Consider the following 27393-nt stretch of genomic DNA (forward strand, 5'->3'; position numbering starts at 1 on the left):
TCACCATTTAATTGCACATAATTACATTCACACATCTGGCACACCACACCTTCACAGCGTGGTGAAACTATTTAAAGGCAGAAGCTATACTGCAACTCCTCCTCCTCGTCCTCCTCTTCTTTTTCATCCTTCTGACTGTTCTTGTCCTCCTCTCACTCCTGCTCTTTGTCCTCTCCGTGGGTGATCGCATTACACAAGTTCTTGTAGTCAAGGTTACCGGCAACATCCAGGGGAAAGTTTGTAAACATCTGATTTACCTGCAAGCAAACAGGTGAAGGATTTTATGCACTTTTCTTCTTTGAAATCCACAGCTTTCCCGACATGGAGAGCTGTCAGGCTTCCAGAGAGGGATCACACACACTACTACTTCTACAGACAAAAACAGAGCTGGCTTTTGCCATTCAATTATCTCATTAGAACTGGGAGATAAGTGCGGTTATGTATCATTGTCATATATTCCACTCTGGCCTCTTTATGCATCCTTTCATCTGTACTATGCCTGCCTGTATCTGTCTTTTTCCTCATGTAGCCCCTCTCCTCCTCCCCTGTCTGTCTTTCTCCTCTTGTTTTTCCTGTCTACTGAACAGAGACATGTTGATATGAGGCCCGCTTGCACGGCCACAAGGGAACAAGTCTCTGGAGCTTTTGATCAGCTGCGAGATCAGACATGTCCACCGCTCCCCTGTGTACACTCCAGTGACTGATCATGCAGTGTAATGGACAGGCACAGACAACCAAAGATGCACACCCACACATGTTCTCTCTGTAGATCATACAAGCATAGGCACAGACATTCAAAACACACACACACACACACACCCAGCGCAAAGGGCCTGTTGTCCATGTGTTGGCTCTGCTCACAGTGGGGTGGCTTGTTTGCTGGACACAAGGGAGCGAGAGAGAGATGGTGTGTGTGATTTCCCCCCTCTTGCCCTTTTTTTTTCTGCCTTTGACAGTAAGATGGATGATTGCAATCACAGGAGCCATCAGTGAGACAGAGTGGAGGTCTATGGGGCAGTGAGACACAGCCATGGGAAACCAGCCGTCAGATTACTGCAATGTGCTGCCATGGGAACACTGAGCTGTTTATTTATTTCATATGCACCCCCCTCACCCCCCCAACCCCCCCTGTGGCCTTTTGATGTACAGAACATGAAAGATTCCTCATAAAATATGTGTAGGCTGTGAGAGAGGGACAGAGAAGGAGGGCGTTTACATTTGACAACATAGGAAGCCTACTGTAAGTCAATATGTCTCCTCAAACGAGTACAAATGTGACAGATTTCATAGTGATTAGACTGGTCCCTTTGATCCCTTGAGAGAATGAGAGGCAGACTTTTCACTCCCCAGTCAACGTATGTTTTTAAGAGAAACATCTGTTGCTGGACAAATGAGATTACTGTGTCTCTAGCCAGGGGCCACGTAGGTTATGAATGGCACCGTTACTGAAGAGGGGGTCTGGAGGAGAGCTGAGAAGGATCTTTGTAATAAGCCATAGCTGGTAGTTAAGGGGTTTAAATCAAATTAAATTGCCTCATATTCTGGGTATTCATCAGTGCTCACCTTCAACTTGTTCAACGGTACTGCCACCGCCGGTACCTTTGAATCACTATCTCATACTGATACATCCAATATTTCACCTTGTTGCCAAGCAACAACTCACCTCAGCCTCCGTAAACTTGTCAGCCTGTGACATGAGGTGATATTTCATCCTACAGGAGAGGAGCAGATAATAAGAATTACTGTTTCCATCTCTCTGAATTAAAATTAACTGTGATCAGTATTTCACTGACCAAGATAGGCATTATCTGCATCCCTGGAACTTTACATTTTTGTTCTGTATGACACTAATTCATGGTTATCAGAGTGATGAATTCTTGTGAGAGGCATCACAAGCCACAGAGTGGTCTCTGCTGTGACTGTGCAGACTTTGAAGAGAATCACACACTCACTCCTCCCCCCTGAGGACGCCTGTTGCTTCTGGGTCAAAGACCTTGAAGGCGTTGAGAATCGTCTCCTCGGGTTCAGTTCCTGACAAAACACAGGTAAAGCTGCTAGTACGAACTGTTCATGTGAGCAGACATAAAGCACGCTGCACTGACTAAGATTCAGATGATACCTTATGTGTCATTCCTGGCTTTTCTTAGCATTGTGTTTTTTTGGCGAGTGCTAAAATGTAATATTTTGATGCTGACTACAGAAAATGAAGTAAAATCATGGACATTGCACAGACCAAGAAAAGGTGACTAAGTGTCTTTGGTGACATCTGTTTTTACACAGCACTTCCTTCAATCCAAGACAAATGTTTGCTTTGGGAGACAATAAAAGCAACCTTGACTTCAAACTTCAAACTTAAAGCCTTGACTGAAGAAAAATAATATTAAAAGCCCAACTGTTGACATTAGATACTATATTCTCTATTTTTGTATACATGTGACTTTCTTTTTCAGCACTACACACATGAACAAACAGAAATACTAAACTGATATTAGATTAAATAAAATTGACAAACAGTAACTAAAATAAAATCAACAGCGTTTTATCTGGAAAGTAGAAAAAGAGTAAACAAACACTAGAATAAAATGCAAACTGCGCAATCTGTATGACCTTGCTCCCGACTGACCTTTAAGTTTTTCTCCGAACATGTTGAGGAATAAAGTGAAGTTAAGGGGTCCTGAACACTCTTTCATCATCTCATCGAGCGCATCATTACCAACATTAAGGCGACCTGCCATCAAACACATCATAAACAGGGTTTCTTAACTAACCATGTCACACTTATAAGATAAGATAGAACTTATATGATCCATGTGGGGAAACTGTGTCTGTGAAACGGAACACTTTATGACCACTTCCCTTATCTGTGCCTTTTCAACTAATGGCTGTTAAATACTTACCCAGCGCAGCGATTGGTGTCCCTCAGGTTGCTCTTGTCAATGATACCGTCTCTGTTCTGGTCCATGATTGTGAAAGCCTGCAAGCGATGGACACAAGTTACCGGAGGAGACAGTACAGCTCCAAGGGGAGAGATGGTCAGTCGTACAGTACGTGAGCACACATGTACACACACAGTTTCGCCACAGCATCTGTCCGCTAACCTCTTTGAACTCCTGGATCTGGTTCTGCTCAAACATACCGACGACGCTGGAGGCTCCTGCCTCCTTCTTCTTGGCCTTTTTGGGAGCCTGTAACAGATGTGACAAACCTGCTCAAGGCGTGTGACGTGGAGGGGAGACAAGCCAAGTTCAAGTGCCAATAAGTGTGTTTTATTTTAATTAAACATAGCGTAACTATCTGCAAAAGGATAAGCATGAGGCGAGAAGCTGCATCATTAGTGTGCGAAATGTATGGATGAGTGAAAAACTAAGCTGTATATTTTTTTTCTTTATTAGCAAAATATACAGTAATTCCTGATATCACCCCTGCATGAAATGCAGTATCAAGACTCTGTAACTGACCACAAATTGCATTAAAATTGCAAGCAATACATGATCAGAGTTGTTGCTAAAAGATACCATGTGAAAGTCAGTGAGTGCCATGATGTAAATGATACGCTGTACGGCCTCTTACCATTGTGTGGATCTTCTTGCAGTCCTCTGTTTGATCAGATGAGCTCTTAAGAAACAATCAGAGGAGTGCCCTTCCTTTATATACTACTAGGTCAACTGTCCACCACCTGTTCTGTCCATACAATAGAGGCCATGCTGTACATGCTTCCCACAGTGGAAGGGTATGGCGTTCCATTTGAAGGATACTGAATGGGGACATGTCAAACAAGCTGGAAGGAGATGAGGGCAGGGCATTTAGTGGATCTATATTTGAAAGCATGAAGAGTGGACATGATTTTACTCACAGTAACTAGATATCCTAATAATTCCCTATTGTACATGAGTGGGATTATGACAGGGATGAGGGGTCTGGCTGTGCTGGCCGTCTGAAAGCATTATTGCTGACAGACGTCAGTGGTTTCAACAGCTGTTGAGGCATCAGCTCATTACGGGGAGTAATATTATTGGCTGCCCCTGTGCCTGCAGGAAATGTCTCATTTAACAGTGTTAAGTGTTAATTCTGTGTCTGGGCACTAACACAGAGGTGTAAATTTAAATGATCCACATCACGGCTTCTGACTCCTATCGAGTGACTCCTGAAGCACACAGGTTCACCTCCTCCTTCCCTCTCTCCTTTGCGGGGTTTTCCTGCCCTACTGCCACAGCCTAAGCTATAACAATTAGCAAAATGAGCATAGCTGTGTAAACATAGCAATACAAAATAAAAGAATGGAGGATGAGGGTGTGGGTGTTATTGCAGCTGTCTTGCTCTCTAACAGGTTGTGCCAGATTTATATGAGCTGCACTAAAAAGACAGGTTTGGGGAGTCTAACAACAATTGTAAGGTCTCTCAGTTAGACGCCTGAGTGGGTACAGTGTTGCAATCTACCAGTCAGTGATGGGCAGGCATAAAGCCAGGGCTCAGGGCACTATTTTAGGGATGCATGGCCAACTATGACAAGACCATCAACCATGTACGGCATTAAGCTAATAGTAGATCAGATCCCGGGATGCTATGATTAACATGATTTAGTGCTGTCCCCCCAGGTAAGAGACGCGTAAACAGGCAGGTATCTGTGCACTTCCTGGAGGCGGACTCTACATAGCCTCCCTGAATCAAACACACACGCAGCAGGTTACACATTGACACACTGCCTCTGAATACATTCTTTACCTATATCCAACCCTAAACCAACAGAATGTACCAGCTTTTTTGCATGTTTTATCCAAACTCATATTTACTAGATGTTACTGGGGACCACTTTTCAAAACAATGTGTTTTATTGTACGTTTCGACTCCTGTTTTCCACGTTCCACTATGTTAAAGTCACTCTGCAAAGACTTCAAGTTTGTATTGTAGCAAAATACACTTAATGTTGCACTAATGATACTCATTTGACATATCTGACAAAAAATGAATGTTGGCCAACAAACTATAAGCAATCAATCGTCTCAAGCAAGACTTATCTCTGCAGGCTGATTGTAATGCACGCAACTGAAACCGGCAGGTCCCTGGAAATACAATTTTTAAAAAAAGGGTATCCTTTCTGATATAGCCTTCATCGAGGGTCCAGGGTGGTCAGACGCCTGTGTTGTAAAGATTGTAATACCCTCTGAGGCAAATTTGTGATTTCTGATTTTGGGTTACTGGTGTCAATAGAACTGACCTGAGCATACGGTAAATTCTGCACAAAAGTTCATGTTTTTGTAAACGGGATAAAACATACATAAACACCAGTATGGTCCGAGCCCGTAGGGCCACAAGTAGCCAAGTGTAGATGAGATGACCGTCCATATAATTTGCAGAAACAACCTTATTCCGTGGGTGTGAATAGTCATGATCAGTCATCCTCAATTATCACACATGGTAGTTTAATTAGAGTCACACCTTCAATCAAATTAACAGTCTCCCTAACAGTACTGGTTGGTGATCGATGGATTTCTTTAATAGCTAAACTTTGAAAGCAGCGGTTTGTGTTTTTTTTTTCTCTCGCACTGTCACAGAGGGAGTGATTATAAATGAGCTCTCAGCTTTGCCCTCAGTTCAGTTTTCACGAGTGAAACCAGCCTCTCAGGTCTTTGACAACATCAGCCCTGCCTCTGGACCTCCTCACCGCCCTGCAGGCCGCACAGTAGTGTTCAGCCCAGAAGACGGGCTTGTACACGCTGTAGCCCTTCCTCCAGTCCAGGTGCCACCTCAGCCGGGCCGGGTTGCGCCTCAGCGTCAGCAGGTACCCTGCCAGCCCCCCTACTGTGGGGAAGTCGTCCACGTGGATGAAGGCCTCGGGGGGCAGGAAGCGCTCATAGTTCTTCCTGGACGGACCCAGGACCACCGGGACGGCACCGGCCAGCAACGCGTTCCACAGCTTCTCTGTGATGTAGTCGGTGCTCTGCGAGTTCTCCAGCGCCAGGTAGAACTGGTAGCTTCCGACCAGCTGCACCAAGCCGCCGATTTCCTTCGGCATCGGCCGCCCTGCGCGCCCGAACACATCCACCTGGATGTGCCGGCAGAGCTGGTAGTAGAAGGCCACGCGTGCATGGGACTCCGACCAGTTGCTGATGACCCAGGCCACGAGGCGGGGTCGGAGGAGGTGTGAGCTCGAGGGTTTGTGGAGAGGGTGCGCGTAGCGGTTCAGGGGAGTCTTGCCTGACGGCGCACGGGGGATCAGATATCCGTACGGCAGGAAAATGTCTGAATCTGTCCGGTAGCTCATTGTGAGGTTGAAAACAGCATTGAACCTCCACAGTCTGGGTGTGTGCGCGGGCGATTCGTAGTTCATCCATATCCACTTTTGCGCAGGTGGCCGCGGCTCCGGTGGCAGCTTTGCTTTGCCGGTGGCAACCTCCCGGTGGTGGATGACCACCGCGTCGGCCCGCGGGTACTCGCGCACGTTGTCGGTGAGCGTGCACCCGTCGATCCGAAAGAGCGCGGAGCAGTCCGGAAGTTTGCTGTACCGATCGAACGGATGCGTCCAGATCAGGAGCGTCACCGCGCCGCTCTCCTCAGAGGCCGAAACAACCGGTTCCAGCGTGGACGCGTCCAGTAGGTAGGACAGGTAGACTCCCAGGAACAACAATAACCCGAGTGTGGTCAAGCACACGGCGTAGGTCCGTTTGTAAACGAACACGCAACATTTCTCACACCGGGACAAACCGGACCGCCTGTCCGCTCTGCGAGCTGTTATTGCTGCTCTCCAGGTAGCCTCGATTCCCATCGACGTCCCTTAACCGATTCAGCCAAAGTTCAAAAACGTATCAGACTCGCTCCTTATTCCGCCAGGAAGCGTGTGGTTCTAAAGGACAGGCCAAAAACCAGTCCCGGCTTTTACAGCGGCATGCCCCCATGCCTTCATTTCAAACATGCCCTCGTTTAATTGGCATTCAGTTAACTAGCGCAGATAACCTGTCGGGGTTATTTGATGACCAAACCTGCGGCGATCCACTGCTCCGACAAGCCTCTCCCAGCATCGTTGTCCCCTGTCTGTCCCGCACAGTGGTGGTGGGCAGTCCCACGCTGTCTCCTTGGTCAAAGGAGAGTAAAACACATTTTCTCCAGTGCTGTGTGCTTAAGCATTTTGACGTGGCAGCGTCGGTCTTGGTTCCTGTTGCTGGTGAATGGGGCTTTTGTGTGGAATGCTGCTTGTCAGCCTCTCAGGCCCTTTTAGGCTGGGTAAACACAGTGGCCCAGGGCGAGGTATGCTGCTGATGAAATAAGCAAACGGTCTGTTTTTTTTTTAAACAACCAGCCTAAAACATATTTGTTTTAGGATGGAGGCCTGGGTTCAAATCACAAGCCTATGGGATGTGGAGAATTGGCAATATTGGAGTCTAATGTATAGGTCTGGCCAATCAACTCCTATGAAACTAATTGTCAAATAGTTCCTCAGATCTCATGGGTTGACCGACGTAGACTTTTTGTACTTGTCGAGGTAGTAAAACATGTAAGAGGCCGCTCAATCCTCCATGAATCCTCATATAAAACACTACACGGGTCGCTCACCACTAGGTGTCTCCATACACAAGCACAAAGCTGCCCGAGAGGTGTCTCGTGCAGCATGTGCAGTGTAGTGACATTGGGATATATCTCCAAACATGCATGTTTAATTTGTCCAATGAATAAACATTTCAGCTGTAAATTAGGTATGCAGCTGCGGAGCTTTGAAAAGGTTTGTCTTGAATGTTTTATTTATTAGATATGACCCAACATTGCAACACCCTCTAACCAGAAATGTTAATGTTAATAAATGACTCACAGTTTTAATTTGGTGATCTAACCTAAACAAATACAGGAAGAGAAAGACAAAAAAAAAACACTCACACACAAGCCCTCAGATAGTGACACATAGTCTGTATAAACGGATCCGCTGTCCAGGTTGTTTTCATTATGTGGATGCACTCTGATCAAAGCTCATGAAAAAATGATGAGGCGACGGGGTTGGAAATCCTGCACTGTGTGTTGTGTCTGAGCTTTGGTGGGCAGGAAAAACACGCCGTGACTGGGACAACATTATTTCTCCCCACAGACACAGAGTATGACATGAAGTCTGAATGCGAGCGGAAAAAAAAATGGCAGACAAGGAGGAGAGTGGGAGGAGATGAAGCGAGAAGCATGTGTGTCTTCTCCACTGGGTCCTCCGACTTCCTGTTACATTCATTCACTTTTCTTCACCGTGGAGCAAAAAAAAAAAAAAAAAAAAAAAAAAGAAGGATCACTTTGTGTGTATGTGGGTATGTGTGCTTGTGTGCGTGCGTGTGTGTGTGTGTGTGTGTGTGTGTGTGTGACTAGTTATCCCCGTAAGAGGTTTTGTATTCTTTCTACATTATTTATCCTCCCTTTCATCTGAACAGTTCTATTTTCAGCTGATCATTTAATGTCCTGCCTGTGGTTATCTTGTGTTGGGAAGAAACACAGCAACTCATAAGTTATGGATACATGGCAAGACTCAACATTATACACACATATGTGTCTTTCCTCAGAAACTGAAGAGGTGGCTGAGGTCAGGAAATGACACAATTGTTTGTCTTCCCTCAGTTTGGTTTTCTTTATTTTAATCCTTTTTTTTTCATGCAGCACAAAAGCATGCAAATGTCGCTGGAAATGTGCTATAATTAAAGTTGAACTGATCTGCTAATATGGTGACATTTTGTTCAGTTAAATTACAGCCTCAGTGAAAGACAAAGCTTGGCATTTATGTTTGCTTCATCTTTCCTCTTCTCTCTTGCAAGGAAATAACTTTTTGTCATCAAGCTCTTTCATTTACTGTTGCAGACTTTGAATCTCCGTGGAGGGATTGTTCTTGCGTTTTTCTCTGGTCGACTGTCACTGCAGCAACTGGCCACATGTGTACACGCATGCAACACAGATAGAAGGACAAAAAATATATAAAAGGGCTTGTCAGGTGATTTTGTATTGACTTTGGATGCAATCTTTGGTTGCAACACTGCACTCGTTAGTGGTAATACTGATGACATACACAAAAACTGCATATTTTGCAGACTTGTTAATCTTTTTCTGTAGTTTTGCACATTTTCAAGACCTGTGTTTACTACCTTCCTGCTTCTAAAAAGTAATACCATTGTGAATCTGTGTGTGTTTTTGTGGGTGTGTGAATCATACCAGCGCAGAAAGAAGCATTCAGTTTTTGATGGGAACCCCAGGTCTTCACTCATCTTCCCTATTGATTTTCTCTTGCTTTCCTTTTTACGCTCCCAGGGGATGGGATGTCTCAATTGGTCCTGGCCGGTAAAGGAGAGTGTGAGATATAGAGAAACAGATAGAAGATGAGGGAAAGAGAAAGGAGAGGAAAAAAATGAAGGGGGAGAACATAAAGAGAACGAGGAGGAAGAGCCTGGAGGTGTCCCTGAGCTCCCTGCTCACAGGGGCCCTCGCTGACCCCCGACCTTGATCGTGACCTTAGAGGTTACCCCATAGGTCAGAGGTTGTGTGAAAGTGCCACTGCGGCGATTCACTCCACTCCTGGGTGATGATGATCTTATACAGCCTCCCCAGCCTGTCTGACATGATCAGTGTTGCTCTCTGCCTGCAGCTCCCAAAGGCTACACATCCATCTCTAACCCGGCCACACAAGGCCCCGCTAAAAGCACCTTACAGGCAGAGTCAATGAACGGGAGGAAAAGGGACACAAACAGAGAACAGTGGGAAAGCTAAAGGAAAACCTGTTTTATTTTTTACCCCGTAGCTGTGTCGTGGTATAATATCTAGTTGTATAACAGCACTGACACAAAGACTGTGCATTTATTTCTCTGCATTTAAACTTTAACCAAATGCATATGAACTGACGCGGCTAAATTTTTCAACCCCAACATGTTCCTTCTGCTGTCCTTGTCATGACAACAGTTTACGCTGTTTTTTTCTACTCTTTAATTTTACCACATAGCTTAATAAAAAGACAAGTGAGGGGAAACAAACCCCCCCACACAAGTCCTTCATGCAAGACGTGCATGAGCCTCTGTAGCAGGAAAATGATAATTTGTAGGTGGATTGATAGCTCAGACTCTTACTTGTTCCGATGTACACTGTGTACCCCCTACTGCTTCAAAGTAATCCGGAGCCTCTAGTGAAGCGTCAGTCAAATCCTTACGGAGATGCTGTGTGTTGAAATGCAGAGAGTTTGAGGAGAACGTCTGGCAGTACAAAATCAAATGATTTGTAATGTATGACAAAGTTTGCATTAAGATAATTCTACCAAATTAAATCATTACTTCGCTGAATACATTTTCACATCAAAACATGGAGGGACTAAAGTATGTACAAAAATTGTTTCCATTCATTGAGAGAGCTGCATGTGAAGCAGAATTTAACTGAACGTCAAAGATCTCTATGTGCACAGTTATGATCAGGTAAATTACCATTAGCTATAGAACCAGATGGGTTTAGTGGTCTCCCCTGAAGGAAAATGCTGTGTTTGTTATGTGATTTAGATAAGATTGAAATCCATTTCATTAAGTGATGATTTATGGGCTATAACTCTTAGTAAAGGTTCTCCTGGGTGAATTATCATGAAAACCAGAAGGCAAAGTTCGTTGCTTGCAATGCAATGTTGTGTATAAGGAGTCATTTTCATGTCTGACAAATGTTTTACCACTGCAACTGTATTTTTGGTGTTAACCCGACACTTGTATGTGCACGACACACTAACTAACTAACCTTACAGTATTTGAAGCATATAATTACTATGATATTAATGTCTAAAGTAACAACTGAAAAATATTGAATAATGTTAAAACATTTCTCGATACAAACACCATTCATTTTGGAGTTTCTTTCATATGTTATCATGTTACCTCAGATGTTATCATACATTGATAAAATATTGTTGATATTATCCTATATTATCCTTTCAGTTTTACAATCATTGTAATGTCATTTGCATTAAAATATATCACGCTTCTTTCATTTTTTTGGTTTTCTTTGTGTGATAGTCAGAGATAACTATACAAACAAGGCATAATGGACACACTGCAGAGCTACTAAGCCTGTGCGGATTATCTCAGACCTGTATTTCTGGTTTGGCTTAATGATAGGTAGCATCACAAGCCATGCAGGCCAAGCCAAGGAAACACTGATTAACATGGTGGAAAGAGAAAGAAATGAGAGGATTAAACACAGGATTCATCAGTTCATATGTGGTATTTTTTTCGAAAAGGTAAAGACATCTTTTCAGCAGAGTAGAGTGCAGAGTGACTGTCACCGAAACTAATATGAATCATGCTGCTAGTATGTCTTAATCATAATGATCTCTTAAAGCAGCTCCCCCTATTTGTTTTATATGGTGTGATTGAATACTAAGTGTGATTCGGTACATTTTATGCTTTTATTAAAAGCATGTGACTGGGCGTGAAGGGAAAACTAAAGCCTGTAATTCACTGTATTATGTCTATAAATGAAGTATAAAATAAGGCAAAGCTATTTAGGTGACCTATCAGCTGAGCACTGAGCACCATTCATACTGTAGAAGGAGGGAGACACAAACAGCTTCAAATCAAATCAAGTAATGACCTGAACATTGAGCTAATTCAAAGCCCAAAAATGGCTACCTTTGTATCCAAATGAATGCAGTGAAAGAGGCATTATTATCTATGGCAAATTCTTGTGTTATTTTTAGTGAATGTAATTAAAGTGCAGTGGGTGTAAAGAAATGAAAATGATCGGAGAGAAAGAAAATAAAGCTATGAAATATTTTTGGTAAAGGCTGAGTTGATACAAAGGCTGTAGGGTCAGAGCGTTAAAAAAAAAAAAAAAAAAAATCAAAAGTGTGACTGCAGGCGTGGATTTTCCATACGGCCGGGCCTCACAACACACTCACCAAGTCAAATTTGGGAAGCCACAAAGAGCTAAAAATGAAAACAATGTGTACAACAGATGTGTTACCCTGATAAACCTGAGCAGCTCGGCTCTGGTTTGGTGCGCAGAGCAATTGGAGGCTGAAGCTGAGGCGAGATGTGTTTTAAGGTGCGCGAGGCGGTCAAGTCTGACACAGGAATTTAGGGCACTCCATACATACAGTGTAATTAGAAATTCTTTGCATATCCCTCTCAGGCACATCCACGCACTGAGGGGGTCAGGGGACGTGGCCAGCAGGGGTGACGCCTCAGGAGTAGTCAGGGTTCAGCATGTTGCTCAAGGTCACTTCAGGAAAAGATGTGTATGCACACTGACACTCTAACCACTGGGCAGCCCTGCTGCAGCAATGACTCGACTGGACTAACAACACAATAATCGGAATTGATTAACTGATCTGATTAATACTGGTTTCAAAAGGATGTCTTACATAAGAATATCAGGGTTACTTTCTTAATTAAATAATTTTAAACTAAGAAAATCATGAACTTGAAAAAAACCTTGTGCCAAGTGTAAGTCCACTCCATCTTTTACCAATTCTTTAAATGGCCAAGTTCAGCAGGTCCCCTCCAACCCTGCTTTGTTGCATATGCTGAGTTTGTACACTAGATCCACCCTTTTAAGAAGGACAAAATATATGCGTCATGAAACTCAAATGATTTTAGTTATTCTTATTATTAATTTGTGTTGAATGTTTTGTGTTAACAGTTTGAACTGACACTTATACGGGATTCTATTTTCAGCAACCCTAATGAATTAAAATTTTTTTAAAACTTATATTAGACTTAACTTTTTGCAAATTGTCCCTCACACCCATCCATCATGGAACAAAACAAAAGTCTCTCACTGGGTTCACTCAAAAAAAAACCCAAAAAAACAAACAAACAAACCTACAAAACATCAACAATCGATGTAGTATTCATAAATTTAAGTTTTGTTTTTGTTGAAACAGAAGAGTGTACATTAGTTTGAGCGGGTGACAAAAATCCAAGCAGTTGCATGGAAAAAAAATAATTTCTTACCCATTGATTTTTTTATAAGTAAATCTGACAGTCATGTAGAATTTGAAGTAGCGATGATTACTGATGTAATAAATTATCAGATGTTAAATTATGTTCTCGTACAGTCCAACACATCTCAGGAGGAAATATGGGTCTCATTGAATGCTCCCCTGATGGCATTTTTTTTCTTTTTTTTTCTTTTTAGATATGGCTTCCAAGTGGCCTCCCGGCATTATTTATATGTGATCTCTGCTCTCCATAATACATAATGACAAACCAAGCTAGAATATCAAACGTAGGCTATTCTGGCGCTGACAATTTCTTGTATTTCAACGTAATAGAATTAAGAATAATTTAATGCCAGTTCGGTTATTTACCTGTAATATCTGAGTGTCGATAAAATGCTTTTTAAGCAATTATAATGGCGTTATTAAGGCAACACTCATGTAAGTTGACTCCGTTCCGTACACCAGCTGTTGCGGGATTAGCAGTGGTAACGATCCGTTGCGGGTCTTCCGACCGCCCGGTCCTCTCCACTGAACTCCAACCCCCGCGCTCTCTATCAGCATCTCATTCCTGTCTCAATATGTCTCAAGATGGCGGCCAATGCAGGATCGATGTTTCAATATTGGAAGCGCTTTGACTTACAACAACTACAGGTCAGTTCAGCCTCTGTTTAAATCGTCTACCCTCCATTCGCTTCGGTTGCCTTGTCTCTCTCGGCGGCTGCGTTTTGTGTTTTTTTCGGCCGCCGTCTCGTAGGTGTTTCGGAAGAGAATTCAAGACCTCTTCCTCACATTGATGAAAGTGGCTCTCTCGCTGATCAGAAATTGATCCTCTTTGTTCAATTCAACATCGATCGGACACTGCAACTGGGCAAGCCGGGGCGACGCCGCGGGGATGCGCCGAAATAAAAACAAAACAGCGGGGCTTTGGCGGAAAGCTTTCGGTTTGCTATCTTTATTGCGTGTTCTTCAACTTTTACTGGAGCGAGTAGCCATAGTTAGCCCGACGCTTTAGCCGTTGTAAGGTTGGATAATTTGGGGGAAAAAATAAGTGCGACTCATTATACGGTGGCGCTGTGGTGACACCAACCGTTCAGACGGGCAGCACAGACACCCAACAGTCCTTTGCTTGTGTTTTTTCTGCTTTTAACTGTCAAATTTAAGTTTAGTTCACCGCGAATGAAAACATTAGCAACCTTTTCGGCTAACGATTTTGATGCAGTTTATATTGAAGTCGTCTCCGTGATTAAGGTTGATCAACTCGGCCGTGGTTTTTTTTTTTTTTTTTTTTTCGGTTTCCCCCCCTGACGGCAATTATACACAGAGAGGTTTTTTTTTTTTTTTTTTTTTTTTAACAGACGTTGCCACGTCTGTGAAAGTGGACGGGACGGGACAGTGTTTGTTGACGCGATGTAATTAAATAAAATAATAGTAGAAATGTGAGCGATCATGACCTTGTTGGTTATGATGAACTCCAGAAATGTCCCAGCCTCACGCACGCCACTAATCTCCGCGTGCATGGAGGAGATCCATGGCACAGTAAAGGATATGAGGAAAATATTGGGCCTATTCAGAGTGTGAATATAGCCCGTGTATATTAGAGCCTGTTTGACCTATCACAAGACATGTAGACAATGGCACTGTTGTGTTTTTCCGTGGCATTTAACGTGCATTGCTGAATTTCAAATCAAAATTTATGAATATTAGCAGCCCAGTCGCCGTCGTCATTAACATAAGATTGCATTATGTAGGCTAGCCCAATTGTTCATACACCATTTCGTAAATCACACAGGCTTGGGATTTAAACTTTTATTTAGGTCATGATGCCCCTATGACTGGGTAGACAAAAGGACAGTGAACAAGTCTTCCCAGCGGGCTTTGTGTTGCACTTATGCCACATCATCAAGGCTTCACTTCTCCTATTTATTTGATCCTGTTTGGTCCTCCTACTCGTTCCCCCTTGTTCATGCATTATGTAAAAAAATGTGAGACTGCTTTCTCTTTTCTTTCCTGCACTATCTATCTCCCACCCCCTTCCTGCCCCCCCCCTCCAATCTTTCACTTCCTCACCTCCCCCTCCCCTCCTTTTTATTTTTTTTCCTCTCTCTTCTCTGGCCCTTCACCCTGCTTTCACCCATTTTGCCCTGTTTGAACTGGTGTGTGTGTGTGAGAATTTGTCTGAGATCAGTCTTTTTCGTAGATTGACTGCCAGCACGGACAGTGAAGGCACTGCCAGCAGCCAGGACATGAAAAATGCATCGCATAAGTTTGTGATAAGGCCCTGGGTAATTATGGCAAAGGCCCCTATCACAAGCGATTAGTCAGGACAGTGAATCTGAGCGTGTGCAAAAAGGCTGGCGGTTGGCAGGCCTGTCTGCAGGAAAGGATTCAGTCTTAGCTGGTGTGTGTGTGTGTGTGTGTGTGTGTGTGTGTGTGTGTGTGTGTGTGTGTGTGTGTGTGTACGCGTGCGCAGAACTGCTCAGAACTGCTCAGAACATTCACTGTCTATTATTGATGACATCTTATTTACTCTCCCTCCCACCAAGAGGCTCCTAGAGGAAAGCCTTCGGAGGAGAACCTTTTTTCCTCTCTGTTTTTTGAGGATAATGTGGGGTTAGCATGATATGATCATGGTCTACACATGGCCTGTCAGCCAATTGCTTTCTTATTTGCTTCTTCCTTGTGATCGAATGGACAGTCTGCACTGTACACTTACAATCACAGTCTGTGTTGTCTATGTGAGAGGCACCAGCAAAGGAATGTTTTCTTCTTTTTTTTTTTTTTTTTTTTTGTTTCTTTTGATGATGAAAATCCAACCCAACCTAGATGTCAGTAGCTTTAAGCCATCATAGCGTCTATTCCTCAGGCTCCAACTGCTGATGTTCATTAAAATCCTATTTGATCAGTGTGTCCTGTTCCCTGTGTGAGAAACTAGCTAGGTGGTTGTTACAGGACAGAGACTGCTTTGAAACAACACAGCGAGCTGTTAACTTGTCTTCTCTGCATGATTTTTTTCCTCCTTCCCCCCCACCACTACAAACACAAATGGGTGCAACAGTGATGCTTTTAGCAAGGTCTCGCATACTTGCAAAATGGATCAGTGATTCAGAGATGATGGCAGGGTGACAGTGAATTACAGATGGAGGAGGTTTTAACGTCCATAATCCCTGTTCGTCCATTACAGAGTGGAGTTTCTTTAGAAGGGATCATCACTCTTCTCTCCTGTTGTGTTTTTTTTTTGTTTGTTTTGTTTTTTGTTTTTTTTTGGATCCAGTCAAGCAGTTTGCTGGAGCATTGTGTTTCTACTTGAGCAATGAGAAACTGCTTCGTTACAGGCAAACCTTAATAAGGTATGAATGAATAGCTGAGCCTAAACCTATACTTAATATTTTTTTTGTGTAAGCTTGGAAAATTAAGAACAGACCTTTCTGCTGTACACAATTCCCAATTTAGGCCTAATAGCCTACATCTCACCTCATAACATTTCCTGGAACAAAGCACCCCAGAGCCATTTTGAAAAATAGTTCACTATGTTAGCGGACAGCTAAATAGTGACTTAGATGAAAACTGATCTAGAACTCGTTCTTATACGCCACCTCCTAATGGGTAAATTTAGGAAAAGGGTTTTGTAAGTTGATCCCAGAGCTGTGGTCAGTGGCAACCTGAGTGGTTTAAATCTCTCAGCGACTGGCCCGCTGTTGTCTGCAGGAGTTTTAGTGTTAATTTATGAGCTGGTTGTCTGAACTCACTGGTGGGATATTTTTACCCCTCTGTTGCTGCACAGGCTGGGGGAGCATAGAGGAAGGGGCATCACGTCATGCTTTTACTGTAGCCAACCGGTTCTCTGCCCAGTGACAAAACCTGGCATTGGGACTGAGGTTTCACTGTGTGTTGGTGGGTGGTGAGCGACTAAGCGTGAGTCAGAGAGAGGGATGAGTGCATGTCAGGTCTTTGGTCTGCCCTCGGCCTTCTTTGGTTGGGGCTCTGGCATCCTACTCTCTAAGAGGTTATGGTGTATCCTTACGAAGGATAACCTCCATACGACTGAGAGGAATCTGCAGCTTTCAGAAAACTGGAAAAAAAAAAAAAATACTTTATCAGTGGCTAATTCTCAACAGAGGCCCATACTCCCCATCTCCTCAGCAATTTAGTATACGTCACTCTTGGGCTTAGTTTCTTCCCCCTCCCTCTGCTTTGAGGAGTGCGTACGCCAGACTCAGTTTATCTGAGTTAATACAATAAGTAAATATATTACACTCTGCTATTGCCATAATTTGGATACTCAATTAAACAATTTTTTCATTGGTGTGGCAAAAGAAATTTTGACCAATGTCATTTGATGTTTGAACAAAAGATAAAAAGCACTTGACAGAGGTCTAAAAATAGGGTTACCCAAACAGATGGAGTCAGCAGCTCTTAATTCAGGCTTTATAAAAAAGTGTGTGACAGACATTCCCTGTAAGACTTGAAGGTGTGGAAGTCTCTGCAAATGATAAAAAAAATCACGTTTTTGTTTCCACAATTTGTAATTTTAGATCAAGTAATGTTGAAATATTTCACTCGAACTGCTTGGCCTAAAGATGGTCCAGGTGATGACATAAGATAATATAAAAAAATGGACATCATTGATAATAATCCTGGTCATAATACTAAGTAGTATTACCATTTAGTTACAGGGATTGCCTCTTCTTTAACTCCAAAAACTATTTTTTGTTTTTATCTCCTTCAGAAATTGACAATATTTAGTTGTAGTATATGCAAAGATTATATACTGAGATATGACTGAAAAAACTGGGTCAAATGACACCACAAAGACAGTCAGTATGGTGATTTTTTTTTTCTTGTACTGTCTGTCATGTATTATAGAACTTTAAAATGTATTATCACAACTGATTTCACAACAGTTATTATGAGCGGTTAAAAAATTAAATGACAGTATTCCTCCACAGGCCAATTGTGTACATCACAGTATGTGAAAGCTGATTATTAACTGCTTTCAACTAACTTCAAAAATGTTTACTTTGTAAAGTTCCTACTGCTCTGAAACGTTCCGAGACCGATAGGTTGATGTTTTCAGGGTGGAGGACATGGAAGCTGTGTAAACATGTGATGTAAAGAGGATGTATGTTATGGTGGTATCATTATTATTATTACTTGGCATTCGATTAAAATCTATATTTTCAAAGCTTTGAATTTGGTCAGTAAAACAAATGCTTTTCTCCTTTTTTTTTTTTTTTTTTTTTTTTGCAGAAACTTGAGCTTTGGGCAAAAATAGCCACAGAATTTATAGTTTCAGTTTGAGTATGTAGGATATCAAACTTGTGGTATTGTTTTATAAACAGTTGGCTCTATTTGGTTTAATGCCACCTCAAATTATTTTGTTTTTAGGACATTTATTTCGGGTAATGTGAAATTACCAAAATATGTGCATTTGGCTCAAACCTTGAACCATTAAAATTACGCAAGTTTACAGTCTTAAAGAAATTATAAAAATAAAAATGTCTTTTAAAGGTGTGAAGACAATATTTTTCAAGTAATTTTTGTCTTGATGTAGTCAGTCAATACTTAAATAAAATTTCATTAATTTCTTCCAGCTGTGGTGTTCAAACTCTCTACAGGCTGCAGTGTGTACTGTATTTTTATCAACTGGAAATCAGTAACATGCACTCTAGTCTTACAAAAATATCACAGAGCAGCTCTTTAGTTATGATTATATTCAGAAAAAAACTTTATTGTTCATCCAAATGTGATAGAAATTTATATTTGATGTGTCTCAAAATCATCCAAAAATCTTGATGTATTGTCTTTTTATGTTTTTCTACCACATAATACTAAAACACTTTAATGTAACTACACAGACAGAACTTCCACCCACCAACCAGCAACAAGAGCACAGGGGGCAGTTTCCAGAGACCTATTTTCAAGTGGCAGGCATTACTTACAGACCCACTTGGAGTCTCTCTCACCTACAGCATCATAGAGTTTCACCGTATCTCATGACAGAAGCATCCATTATGCTGCTGCTCTGTATTCCGGTAGAGAAGGCATGGGCTTCAGTGACTGGACACTTCTCTTTAGGCTCACTTTGGAATATACTAGCCGTTACTACTTGTAGGTTTGAGGACGCTGCCCACTTTGATTGAAAATCAAGCTTACACTTGAAACGGTGCCTATAAGGCCGATGTAATCTTGTATAGTCTATTGTTCATCTTGTTATATTAAGTGTAAGGTTTTCAGTAAACAAAAAATCTTGCATCCCAAGGGGAAAAAATGTCTGCTCTTGCCCATAGATGACTGGTAAAGTAAGAATGCACACACAGTGAGGTGCAGACCAGCCTCATATGTACAGCAAAACAATTAAGGGGCACACTCTTTTCTAGTGCTTTGTTCTTAGCTTAAACCTTTACAACGAAAAAGATATCTCACCTTCATCAAGGTGAGATAGGTGTTCATTTAAAATGCCAATTTTCTATTAAATACTATATACCTGTTGTTGATGTTGCTATTTTCAGAGATATTTGACCCACAAATAATACAACTCAACATGAAACATAACATCTCTTTAGAGCTGCAGCTGACAATTATTTTTATTTTTGATAACTCTAGCAATTCATTTATTGATTAATTGATTAAATGTTTGATCTGTACCGGTCACAATATCCTGAAGCCCAATATGATGTCTTTACATTGCTGTTTTGTCCAGCCAGTAGTCAAAAACTGAAATATATTCAGTTAACGATGGTATAAAATGCGGAAAATCAGAAAATCTTCATAACTTAGAAGCTGGAACCAGTGACTGGGGGAATTTTTACTAGATGGAATTACTTAAACGGTTAATAAATTGTTGAAATAGTTCAATGGTTGATTCATTAACTCTTCTTCATTTGAGTAATTTATATTATTTATCAGTAATACATCATTCTTTATTGCATTTTCCATTCTCCGGAGTCATTTTACACATGCAATACATGATGATTAGAGTTAAATGAAGAAACCTAAGAAATGTGTGGTGAGCATAACTTTGAATAATGACAACTTTGGTGAAAAGCTGACTTAAAGCACCCAAAGAAATCAGAGCTGTAAGAGAAATTTGATTGGTTGTTACGATGCAAATTTCTGATGACCCAACAAGCTGAGCCTGGATGAGACTTGCAGTATTTTGAAGAGTTAAACAAGATGTTAACATGGAAATATAAACAGAGGCAATGGACCAGAAAACGAAATGGAATCCCATTGCCACAAGGTACCACAATGTGATAATTTAGACCAACTGCAGACGGTCACACACACGGGGCCAGTGTTCGAAACTTTTTTGACAAGTCTGGCTGAGTGCACTGCTGAGTTTGAAGCTAATGCAGTGCTTCATTTTATTCCACAAACGTGTCCCTCTGCATAAGCCCGCTGAAATTTGTTTCTGCAGCAAATACTCTGCGGCCTTCAGCGCCTGGTGTAGCCAAGCTATTGGTGAACCACTTGCCCTACCTAATTTTAGTGTTGTTTATCTCACTGTTATCTAGGAGTGTGGGCTAAATAAGGCCTGAGGATCCTTATGTACAGGCCTTATCCCATGTCAACCCATGACTCCAGTATCAGTGTCCTGTTAGATCATTGACCATAGGTATTGAATTCTAATAGGCCTATTGGTGTGTCCTAATGGTCCAAGTATTGAATTATGATATTGGCAAGGGTTGATGGCCTCAGGATTGAATTATGATATTGGTGTGCTGCAAGCTAATGGTTCTTGGTATTGAATTATGATATTGGTGCACTTTGATGGTGTAGGGATTGAATTATGATATGGCTTGCTATCTGCTAATAGCTCACTCTGTGTAATTTTCAATGTCAATCATGGCTTCAGTTGCCAGATCCTTAGCCGGCCTTCAGGCTTAACACATCAGATGGGAACAGCCTTCAACTTTTAGCCTCAGTTCTCACTCCAATTTCTGTTACTCTCTCCCTTTTCACTTGCTTTTGTCTTGTACTCAGTCCAACTCAGGAGTTTGAGATTTTCTATTGCATGTATTTTATTATTCTAAAGCAATAATAAGGGTTAAAATGATTCAAGGACGAGCAGTTTATTGTATATCTTTACAACACCTTGAAATCACCTCATTCACCTTTGAAATGAGGGATAGAACAAACTTTCACATACTAATACGATTGTGTGATTATAATCTCTTGTAGTATTAATGTAGTAGATGTTTTTTTCTCCAGTACAATTCAGCATTTATCCTCACATCTATAAGATGAATAAAGGATGGCTGTTTTAATAACAAGCTAACACCAGTTTATAGATGTTATATTAGATAAAGAATTTTATTGTTTGTCTGGCCTTTGTTCCGTGGTCAGTCAGTAACTGTGTGTGGATTTGGCATTTTCATACACCACCTTGTGTTATAAGGAGCCTAATGTTAAAGTAATGGAATTGTAATGGCTCTGAATCTGAGCTAACTTCATTTCTGTAAGTGTCCACACCTTTGCAGTGTTTGTGTTGAGCTCATTCCCATTTTGGTAGTTTAAAAGCAACCAAAGCTGTGATGGTCCTGCTGCCAGCTCACAGAGTAAGTGGACGGCCTGCTTCTGTGTCAGCCCTCTAAAAATAACACAGTCTGCTGGCTAGGCTCAGCAGAAAACTACCACCGATTATGATGATTCAACTACCCTGTATTCACAGGTGCGTGCATGTGTGTGTTAGATGGGGGAGGGTTATGGTTAACAAATTGTTCTCTGCGTTCAGTATGGTATTAACTGATTTAGTTTTAGGTTGTAGTCTGGTGAAACTTTGCTCAGAGAAACTTGGAAACTGATGTGTATTTCCAGTTTTTGAGGTATAATTATTTAATGAAAGGCTGCCTCATTTAAAACCAAAGTCATTGTAATGTTTGCGATACTAATTTAAATTGTGCTGGGAATAAGATTAAATAGTTTTAACTTCTAGCACCATGCTATTATTCCTGCACCAGCTTTTCATAACTTAAAATTAAAATACTTAGGGCAGGTCCATGGCTTTGTCGACCGAAACATGGGAATTTTTGGACAAATGACGCAGTCCTGTATCTGTTAAATTCATTGAACATCCTCAGACAGCACCTTAACCTCTCCCTGACCTTTGACCTGAGCAGCTGTCAGACTGGAGCCAGGGTTCAGAGGTGGTCTGACCATGCAGACCTCAGTATGACCTGGGCTGTCTGACTGGCCTAACCTTTTGAGCTAGCTGATGATGACTTCACCATCTGTCTTGCCTTTAACGGGTCTAGCCTCCTTGAACTTGAACTTGTTTGGACATGGAAAGAAAACAAGAACAACTCGAGGGGGAAAACTATCTCACAACTAGCCCAGGATGTTTCCCTATGCTTATGTATTGTTTTATTTTTAAAGGATGACCAAATGTGAAGTCCAAAGTTTTAAATTTCAGTCTTTGTTTACTTATTTGTGAGCTCCTGCTTGAGCTGGAGGAGTCTCTGTTTGCCCCAGTTAAAATTGTAAAACTGCATGTACATTGCTAAGCTCTGTAGCTTCCCGTCTCATTTTTAAAAGTGAGAGTTGTCCTCTTGAGGAAGGGGGAAGGGACTATGTGTTTAGTAGACACAGGCTCATCCGCTGACTGCTGTCTGACCCTGAGTTCAGCGGTATGGTTATTAATAGGCCCAGAGGCCTCAACTTCCAGGAGGCCCTCTGATCAGCTCCAGATGTGGAATGAGAAAGGACAATTCTACGTTAGCCTATCCATGTTTCACATGAAGCAGAAAGTAGGGAGATAGGCATTTGGCGAGACTGATAAAGACTGAGGGAGGGAGGAAGGGAGGGACAGGAGACCTTTCCACAGCAGGAGTGTGTTTTGTGAGTCTTTGTTTTCATGTGTGTGTGATTTTTCATTTATTACACTCTCTGCCCTCAGACCAAAAGACCATAAAAACGTATGGCATCACCATGGTGACCATAATAACTACCTATAAAACAGCGTGTAAACTGTGAAATAAGGCAAACAGACCAGAACAGCCCTGACTGACTGGCTGGCTGACTGAATGGCTGCCTTCCGCCATAAAACTATTTGAGAGCCAGACTGAAGGAATGCCTTGGAGGCTGCCGTGGCTGTCACGACACATGAAAGGATTAGGCTCTGTGTTTTATCTCCTCTTTATCTGATGGTAATGGATAAGCTGAGTGTAGCCTATCATCTGACGCTTGGGCTGGGGGTTTGATGTTTTAGTAGGGTGACGGTTTGTTGAGTTGACCGCTTTGGTCTATTGATTGCTGTTTGATGGTTTTGATATGTAGGCTGTGTGGAACAGGTCAAGTCTTTTATGCAGTGAAGGCTCCAAATAGCTTTTAGCTGTCCTTCACTCCCCCCATTACTCTAGTGGTTCGTTTGATGTTTGGATCAATCAATAGAAAGAGCCTGAGCTCTTACACATGCTCCATCGTACTTCCCATCGAGCTCAATTCCTCTTCCTTCATTGTGCAGGCTTTATATCACATTCTCTCAACACAGAATAAATGATATAATTACAACGCATTACTTAGCCTAACGCAAGCTAATTATTCTGTCATTACTGTAAGGATTAGCTATGCTCATTCTCTCTTTCCCACTGTGTTTCTCTGCCTTTTCCTCTCAAAAGTCATGCAAGCAGAGCAGAAAACTCTTACTCATAAAGGCTGAGTAAGACTTGGCCCCAGGATATGTTCTGTTGACGTTGATCATATAGACCATGGGTGTCAAACTCAGTCAGAAGGCTAGGCCACGCTAGTAAATGCTGACAGCAATGGCTGGACACATTAAAGAGTCCAGATATATCTAACCTAATGGGAAATTTTGATATATGCTTTTAATTTATGCACAAGTCAACATTCTGCTTTTATAGGTTATGGGACAACTCATGGTGATGTGTCATCATCTGGCGTCTAGAAAATTACTGGATACAACAAATAGACACAGCTAAATTAAAATGTGGAAAAAGGGCATCATGCAGAGCAGGGATTTAATGTACCAGAAGCACATGACAGTGATGCATACCTTTTTCAGTGTCCTGTAACTGTCCCAAGAGCATGAAGCTGCTAGTTGTCCTGAAATGCATGTGGAGGTGAATTAATACAAATCAAAAGGGTTAACGAACAGATCAAATCTCAATAAAATAGAGCACTTTTGAACACTGCTCTACAGCAGTCATAGACATTCAAGGCTAAATATGAGTGTAGGATGATGAGCAGATGTCTTCAACATTACAACATTGCTAGCTTGCACCTATGACCTTGTCATTATCCACCTATGATTACTTGTATGTGCATTTGATGTCATATAAACTAATAGTGGCGATGTCAATTCCTTGCCAGAGTCCTTGGGCCACAGCTTTTTTTATATGCTACGGGGCCTGCAGAGCCCCACTCTTCTTCCAGACTTGATTAATCCCTATCGCCCCTCTCCATGATCGCAGTTTCCATTTTTTAGTCCATATCTGTGCACTCATCCCCTCCCCAATCTCCTCTCACTGGCACAGAATAGCGTCCTGGCAGAATGGAGGCATTAATTCAGGGATGAGAGGTGTGATTCTCTCTCTCTCTCTCTTTCTTTCTCTCTCTCTCTCTCTCTCTTTATATCTGTGCTCTGTTTGTAATGCGTGGCCTTTATCGTAGCTGAAACAGCTCACTACCCTCTGATCCTATCTCAGATCTCAATATCCTAGCCGTTCCACCCTGTAAACGCAAGGATGAAAAATCTTGCCCTTTCACCAATGCATTACACCCTAGCATATCGCCATACCCCTCTCCTCCCATTGCACACTCCACACTACTCACCCTTTGTGACACAGGCCTCTAGCTAAATTCGAACTCTGCAAAATGAGACCAAGTGAGCTGCACTTCCGCCATGCCAGAAACCATCTTAGTCTCATTATATTTGTATTTAGGCTCAGGCCTGGCCTCTGAAACCTTTTTTCAGACAATAGGTCAGGCAAAATAATGACTAGCTCTCAGTAAGCTTCAGGAGAGTTAAGACTTGGATGTTGGGGAGATAAAACAACAACCAGTCTCTCAGCAGAGAAACATGGATCAATACAAACGAGGCTGCGGTGTAAAAAGGCTGTTTTTGATCCAGGCTTGCGTCAGCATCAGTGAGGTGAGTCTTGACAGCTCCTGTGCTGTTGGTAGATATGGATCTGTGTTCAGAAAAAGGAGCAAAATGCTCAGGGACCACAAGCATCTTGTTAGACTGTGGAGAGTGGTAGGCTGACCCCCGCCCCCCAACTGCTCTGCAAACAAAAACACAGATGCACAAACAGTTGCACAAACAGGCACAAAAAAGTGTGCAGACCTCAGTTGTCACAGTGAAACTATTGTGTTAGTTTTGGTAAAGAAAACTTTGTGGCTTTGACTCCAATGGGTGAGAGGAAAAGCAAAAACGGAGATTCAGGAGGATATGACTTGCGTCTTCAAACCCGGTGTGGTTTGTGAAAACAGCGTCTACTGGCACATTTAAAGTTATGCACCCCGCTATGTCAAAGGTAGGAAGGCAGACAAGCAGCCAGGATTGTAGTCTCTTATCTGTTCTGCTGTTGTGCTGTGTTTTGAGGGGGCGTGCCTGTGATCTGTGATCATGTACCGTGTCATTGTAGCAAGCGTAGCTGTTGCTCCTGACTGAGCCGCCACCCCACGACTCCACCCCCACACAGTAGGTTTGGCATACAGAACAGTCAATCGCATAGGAGTTGGAACGCTGTGAGGGAATATGGAGAGGGAGTTTGAAAGATAGGACTCGTAGATTTCAGATAAGACATCTTTCCAGACGCCTTTACTGTTTACTATCATAACCACATAACAGCCTCAGACATGTCAGAGATAAAAGGAAAGATTACCGACTGCACTGGCAGGAAAAAAAACTTCATCTCTTAAACATCTGTGTTGTTTTGCCAAGTACAGAGGCTTCAAAATGCATCTCACTTTGTAATGAACACAGAAAACTTTTGTTTTAAAAAATTAGCCTTTTCTGTTGTGCGACTAATATGGTGTTAGTGTTATAGAGTAGAAGTAAATGTATTTTTGTATGTATCTTTCTATGCCTGGCTTGAATTCAAGAGTGGTACTCCCATTAGATTTATGTGTAAAACATGCACCAAATGTGGAGCAGTTAACCTACGTTGTGTTTGGACTAGAGGAGTAGTGGCAGACTACTTGGCATGTGTGACTGCAGACAAGGTGTAAACAAAGTGTTTCTAGCAGTCACAGTCCCAATTATTCTACAGGGAATGAGATCTGAAGCAAATCCTTGTGTGGTGTTCTCTCCTCGATGTGCACTCTTGGTCACTGTGGCAGTACAGACAGCAGCTGCAGATTGACTTCATACTGTGTACATAACAATAACTTTGTTGTCATTCCACCAGCCTATCTGTCTCGGCATCGTCGGAGCGTGAGGGCATAAAGAATTCCATGAAGTTTTGATACCTCAATTAAAGTGCGTCTGTCTCCTGTTATCTCATTTAGTTTGTAGTCGATATGATTGGCATAATCAGACATGCCTGATTGGTGCCTCCCGTTTAATTAATCAGTCTCACTGTATCATCACCTGTGGCTCATTAGAGTAATTAGAGCGAATTAGTCAGATAGAAGGCCTCTCTCTGCCTGCAGACGAGTGGAAGGAATTTCATTAGGAGAGATAAATACGCACACATACACCTTGGGTCTGACGGCCAGTGGTAATAGGATTTGTTTACCCGTGACTATCATGACTAATTTTATTGGTGATAAGTATTATTATCACAGTGGTGGGACAGAGAGATACTCATTTCTGTTTGGCCCAACCGCCCCTCCTAGCTGCGAACATAGCTCACCATGCCAAAATTCACTAGGCTGGGCGAACATGTTAGCAGACTTCCTCTTTTGAAACAGAGTTCAAAAGAATGTGGAAAGACTGGGCTCCCCAAGTTACTGCAGCGGGCTGTGAGTGCATTCATGTGAGAGCACACGCGTGTGGAGCAGTGTGCGGGAGGCTTCTTGGCCAAGTCGGTGTTGAAGTCTCTCTAGGGACTGTTGGCAATCTGTTCCAATCGTCTTTACAGCTGACCAGACGACCAAATGAACCAGGACAGGGACTGCTGCTGTGGGCCAGTCCAGCCAAGCCAAGCAGAGCTGTTACAGCAATCACACAGACATTACAGCCCACTTAATGCTCCTCTGCACACACCATATTCCTTCCTCTGCTAAACTAGACAGTTCAATCCTAACCAGCCATAGCCAGGTTTAAAAATAGTGCAGGAGTTAATGTACATGAATTAATTCACCAGTAAATTAAACTGTTCTCAGATTGGAAAAGTAAAAGATTTCAAAGTCAGGACAAGGAGAGTCAGAGAGTGTTGACCTCAGAGACTGTGCCTGAAGGCCCAAACACAGTGGACAGGGATTTTTCATGCATGTTGTTTGGTGCTCTTAATTATATTTCTTGTCATTACATTAGTTATGTAGTATAAAATATAGACTCCGGTAATTAG

The 27393-nt window shown here is 42.2% G+C and overlaps 2 protein-coding genes and 1 pseudogene across 6 annotated transcripts in view; 1 reads left to right on the forward strand and 2 right to left on the reverse strand.

Annotated features, from left to right (window-relative positions):
* Nucleotides 1-6: 6 nt before the first annotated feature.
* LOC120791946 lies at nt 7-3686 on the reverse strand (annotated as a pseudogene).
* A 1892-nt stretch (nt 3687-5578) lies between these two features.
* LOC120791944 (alpha-(1,3)-fucosyltransferase 4-like) lies at nt 5579-7522 on the reverse strand. The gene has a single exon (XM_040130822.1). The coding sequence runs from the start codon at nt 6761-6763 to the stop codon at nt 5600-5602; it is 1164 nt and encodes a 387-aa protein (XP_039986756.1). The 5' UTR covers nt 6764-7522; the 3' UTR covers nt 5579-5599.
* A 5899-nt stretch (nt 7523-13421) lies between these two features.
* cux1b (cut-like homeobox 1b) overlaps nt 13422-27393 on the forward strand; it is a 63221-nt gene continuing 49249 nt past the window's right edge. For 2 of the 5 annotated variants that reach the window (XM_040129927.1, XM_040129928.1), the window contains exon 1: nt 13422-13570. In XM_040129927.1, coding sequence (XP_039985861.1) covers nt 13508-13570 — 63 coding nt within the window. In that variant the 5' untranslated portion in view covers nt 13422-13507. The remainder of the gene's footprint in view (nt 13571-27393) is intronic. The other 3 variants (XM_040129929.1, XM_040129930.1, XM_040129931.1) reach the window with 2 other exon arrangements.

Source organism: Xiphias gladius, chromosome 7 (assembly GCF_016859285.1).
Source record: "Xiphias gladius isolate SHS-SW01 ecotype Sanya breed wild chromosome 7, ASM1685928v1, whole genome shotgun sequence".
Lineage (NCBI taxonomy): Eukaryota > Metazoa > Chordata > Actinopteri > Istiophoriformes > Xiphiidae > Xiphias > Xiphias gladius.